Source organism: Zea mays, chromosome 1, assembly GCF_902167145.1.
Source record: "Zea mays cultivar B73 chromosome 1, Zm-B73-REFERENCE-NAM-5.0, whole genome shotgun sequence".
In the NCBI taxonomy this organism is placed as follows: domain Eukaryota; kingdom Viridiplantae; phylum Streptophyta; class Magnoliopsida; order Poales; family Poaceae; genus Zea; species Zea mays.
Window position 1 is genome coordinate 199,030,019 of NC_050096.1, and position 4,984 is coordinate 199,035,002.

Sequence of the window (4,984 nt, forward strand, 5' to 3'; positions counted from 1 at the left end):
ATATTGTGCGAGCATGCATGGGCGCGGGGCGCCGTACCGGGCTATCGGCCGACCGATCTTCCGTCGACCCCGGTTGGCAGAGCATAGTCTCCACGTTTGTGACACGTGCGAAAAGACACTCAGATCTTCGATCCAAATTTCCCAGCACATTCAAAGCATCTCTCTAGCTAGGCTCAGGATTTTGAATAATGTCCTTTAATTTAACCATACCATATATCACATCCCAAGGACATCTTCTGCCTGCAGCCATTTAAAAAATATACTTGACTCAGTGATTAGGAGGGTGTTTGGTTTGGTCATGCATAAAAGAAGGAGAAAAATCCTGTTAAACAATGCAAGGATGAACTATGGAGGAAATGAGGATTGGCCCCCACACGCTTGGATCACTGCATAGCGAGAGGGGAACAAAACCAAGCATGTCCACTATGGGCAGGCAGAGAAACAGGCTCCCTATTGGGATGCTCTTTTTCCTCCCCAAACATCTCCCTTTAAACCGGTGAAGGGACACCAACCAGACACCACTGCCTGCCCACAAAGCCACACACATTCACTGTCGCTCACACACAGCACCCACCCAAAGAAGAGAGAGAGAGAAGAGGAGGAGAAAGATGCACTCATGCACATACTATACTCAAATCCACGAGTTGGCATGCTGTCATGCGGGTGCTGCTGGCTGCTGCTGCTGCTGTCCTCTCTCCTCCCAACCCCACGAGGCCAGAGCCCAGATGCCATGGCCAAGATATAGTATATAACTATAGGAGTAGCTGAGAGCTTTGCTTCTTCAGAGCTGTTCAGGGAACACAACACACTGGGGAACGGAGAGGGACACCGGCGCCATCGCAAGTACGCACTCGGATTGGGGAGCGACAGAGGAGGCGCATCCCTGTTGCCTCGCCAGCTCCGTGACTCTCTCTCTCTCCTCTCCCGGTGCAAGCAAGCAAGCAAGCTAGGCTTGGACAACGACGACGACGATGGCGTGCGGGTCTCGAAGCCGGACCAACGAGATGGTTGACGAGTACGAGAAGCTGGTTCTCAGAATGAACCCTCCAAGGTTGTTTTCCCCAGCACCCTTGGATGGAGATGTTTCTTTCTGCCGGTTTTGACCTGCGTCGTCGTCCTCTGCTAACTGTGCTGCCGTCTTGCCACTCGCAGGGTCACCGTGGACAACGACTCCGACATGACTGCCACCTTGCTCAAGGCAAGCTAGCGCCGCAGCTCTGTGTTCTTGCCTCCTGCAGAGCTCTGTATCTCTCTTTCTGTGTCTCTCTCTGTCTCAGACCGGACCGGTGAACGAGGTTGCTCGATTTCTGGCTGCAGGTGGACAGCGCCAACAAGTACGGGACCTTGCTGGAGGTGGTTCAGGTGCTGACCGATCTGAAGCTTACCATCAAGCGGGCCTACATTTCCTCCGACGGCGAGTGGTTCATGGACGGTGAGTGCCGCCGCTTCCTCCTCCAAAGTCCAACCCCCCCTCCCTGCTGCCTTTGGAAAGTTTAAGAAGATGGGTGGAAGAAAGATGGTGCCTTTCCGGGGTGATGCAAAGCCTGGCTTTTGCTTGGGCTGGCTGTGTAATCTGTCTATCTTCCTTTTTTTTCCCCTCCTCTCCCTCCGATCCTGATGTGTGGTGGTGGTGTGTGTGGCTTTGCTTCGCCTTTCTGCAGTGTTCCATGTCGTGGATCAGGATGGGAATAAACTTTATGATTGCCAAGTCATCGACAGAATTGAACAGGTAAAGCGCAGAGGTCCCTGTTACAGTGTTACTGGCTGGCCGTTCATTTCAATGCCGGCCACGAACACAAGGAGTGCAGACTGCAGAGCAATCTGCAGTTCAATCAGTTTCGGTTTTCAGGATGATTCATGATTCCTGTGTTCTTTTTTTCCCCAGTCTCTGGGAGCGGGATCGCTCAGCTTCCGCGGGCCGCCGGAGCGGGCGGTGGCCGTGGAGGCGGAGGCGGAGGAGGCGCAGACCACCATCGAGCTGGTGGGGCGGGACCGGCCGGGCCTGCTGTCGGAGGTGTTCGCGGTGCTGGCGGACCTCAGGTGCAACGTCGTGGCGTCGGAGGTGTGGACGCACGACGGCCGCGTGGCAGCGCTGGTGCACGTGACGGACGCCGACACCCTGGGCGCCATCGAGGACCCGGCGCGCCTGGACACGGCGAGGCGCCTGCTCCGCCACGTGCTGCGCGGGAGCAGCCGCGACAAGAAGGCCGCCCGCGCCGCCGTCTCGGCGCGCGTCGTGGAGCACGCGCCGCGCCGGCTGCACCAGATGATGCGGGCGGACCGCAGCGCCCGCCGCGACGGTGAGGGCGAGGGCGAGGGCGATGGCGAGCGCGAGCGCGGCGGTGCCGGCATGCCGGTGGTCGCGGTGGAGGACTGCGCCGAGCGCGGGTACACGCTCGTCAACGTGCGGTGCCGCGACCGCGCCAAGCTGCTGTTCGACACGGTGTGCACGCTCACCGACATGCAGTACGTGGTCTTCCACGGCACCGTCATCGCCGAGGGCTCGGAGGCGTACCAGGTACGTACGCACGTACTTGGCTGCCACCATCGAAACACACCGATCCACGGCACGACCATGAGAGATGGAACTGTTCGCGTCGCTAGCGCCTGTGCATCGCATCGCGCTGGTAGTACACTGTGTGTCTGTGTCCGGCCTCTCGGTTTTGACCAGTGCCAGAGATGCCTGGCTGCCAGGCAGATCTTGGCATGTGAGAGGGAGATCCACGGACTGAGGGGGGAAAAAAAGGAAAAACAAAAAAACTTGTCCATGTACTGATGTACAGCAACAGCAGGCGAGAAAGCTTGTTTTGTTCGGCAGGCCGAAAAGGACGCAATCACGCAACACGCTCGTGTTCTGCTCCTCGTGGTGAGCGAGTGACTGACCTTGCATGGCATGGCATGGCAGGAGTACTACATCCGGCACCTCGACGACAGAGCCGCCAGCTCCGGCGAGGAGCGCGAGCGCCTGCGCCGCGGCCTCGAAGCCGCCATCCAACGCCGATACACCGAGGTATGTGTCCGTAGCATGTTCTCGGTGTAACCAACTCCCATCCCCGAAGTCATCGAACACGGATGATCCAGGGGCTCCGGCTGGAGCTGTGCTGCGAGGACCGCGTGGGGCTGCTGTCCGACGTGACGCGCGTGTTCCGGGAGCACGGGCTGTCGGTGACGCACGCGGAGGTGGGCACGCGCGGGGCGCGGGCGGCCAACGTGTTCTACGTGGTGGACGCGTCGTCGGGGGAGCCCGTGCAGGCGCAGGCGGTGGCCGCCGTGCGCGCCGAGATCGGCGAGCAGCTCCTGTTCGTCCGGGAGCACCAGGACGCCGCCGCCGCCGCCGCCAACGGGACCAGGTCGACCGTGGCCGGCGGGCGGCGCTCGCTCGGGAACATGATCCGGTCCCGCTCCGAGAAGTTCCTCTACAACTTAGGGCTCATCAGGTCGTGCTCGTAGCCGCCGGCGACTAATTGATCAGACAGAGCTCGCATGTACCTGAGGCAGGCACGCAGGCAGGGGAATTGTCGTCTACTAGCTAAGCTAGCATTAGAATCTCTGCATCTGCTAGATAAAAAAAGGGAGTCCATGCTCTCATAGTCTCATCAACGCCACGTTGTTCGATCGATCCATGCATGTCAAAGCTCACGCGGACGATAGATCGAGGTCTGATGCTGCTAGTAGCTGTGTAGATACGCTCATCTTCGAATGGTTCTCGCTCCTTCAGCCCCTCCCTTATTCTCTAGCTCGTCGTATGATTCGTCTCGTCTCTGTGGCAGCTCGCAGCTCCCAATCCATTTGAATAATAATAAAAAGAATTTAGACGCATATTGAAATGTGTACTGATGATGACGAACACTGAGCACACCGGTGTAGCCAAGCAAGTTGGAGTCTCGGTCAGTGCAAGAGAGGAGTGGTAACTCTGGTAAGCAAGCAGTGTAGATCGTGGAGTCTCCGACGATGCAAGGGCAGGAACAGGAGATGCAGCCTCACTTGGATCGCAGCCTCACTTTGTCTAACTTTTCTGTCTAAGGTTAGTTCTTCAATTCAAACGACTAACCTTAGATAAAGTGTGACATAATTAGCCACGAACAACTGGTATGTCTCTCTCGGCGCGCCGCGGCATCTCCGGCGCCTGCCACAGCGTACGTACTACACGCGCAGGTCGCGTCCATGTGCGACTCGTGTTTTCAGAAATCCCCCCCTTCCCCCGGAACAGCGCGCCCTTGTACCATGCCATCCTTGCTCAGCATCAGCGGTCAGCGGCGACGCGACAAAAAAAAAAAAAAAAGAAGAAGCTCCTCGCCCTTCCTGCTCCCCCCACCCACCACCTGGAAGCCTCATGCCCATGGCGTCGTCCCGGACGCCGAGGGCACGACCTGCCTGGTGCGCTTCACCCGGTTTCGGGTGGACCGCCATTAGCGACGGCCGATGGGAGAGGGGGAGCAATAGCTCGTTAGCGATGTGGTGGCTTGGCTAGCCTGTTGGGTGTTGGCCTTGCATTGCATCCACCGTGGCGGGGATTAAGGTAAGCGAAAAGGCGGCACTGGCTGGAGAGGGAGCCCTTTTTTTCACGGGGACAGCGGAGCGGTGGCAGTTACCTGCACGGATTCCTCGCGCTGTCGCGCAGACAAACGTGCTACGGTTCAGAGGGGTCAAAAATGCTGCTTGCTGGTCCATCCGTCGTTGCGCTTGCGTTGCGCGAGCAACGACTGTGCAAGCGCTGGCGCCGCACAACGTGGTGTCTCTGTTCCTCTTGCAGTCTCGCTCTGACTTTGACTCTGCGCGCGCGCGCGGCGCGTCCTTGTGTTGTGTGAAGACAAAAGCCTGCTTGGCACATGCACGTAAAACAAAAGACGTATCTTTTTTCCCCCTTCTTCGAAGGCCACACAGGGTATAGTAGCCAAGATAGCACCGTAGGTGACGTGGTAATTAATCAATTCGAGAGGGGTTTTTGTTTAGTTCACCGGCCGGTTAGGATCCCTGCGCTCGA

General features: G+C 58.0%; 1 protein-coding gene across 1 annotated transcript; it reads left to right on the top strand.

Annotated features, from left to right (window-relative positions):
• The first annotated feature begins 520 nt into the window (after nucleotides 1-520).
• Nucleotides 521-3,819, top strand: LOC100281771 (uncharacterized). The gene is made up of 7 exons (NM_001154691.3): nucleotides 521-1,051; nucleotides 1,153-1,198; nucleotides 1,318-1,432; nucleotides 1,662-1,729; nucleotides 1,886-2,518; nucleotides 2,906-3,010; nucleotides 3,082-3,819. Exons 1-7 carry the CDS (start codon nucleotides 972-974, stop codon nucleotides 3,448-3,450), a joined length of 1,416 nt encoding a protein of 471 aa, NP_001148163.1. The 5' UTR covers nucleotides 521-971; the 3' UTR covers nucleotides 3,451-3,819.
• Nucleotides 3,820-4,984: the final 1,165 nt, after the last annotated feature.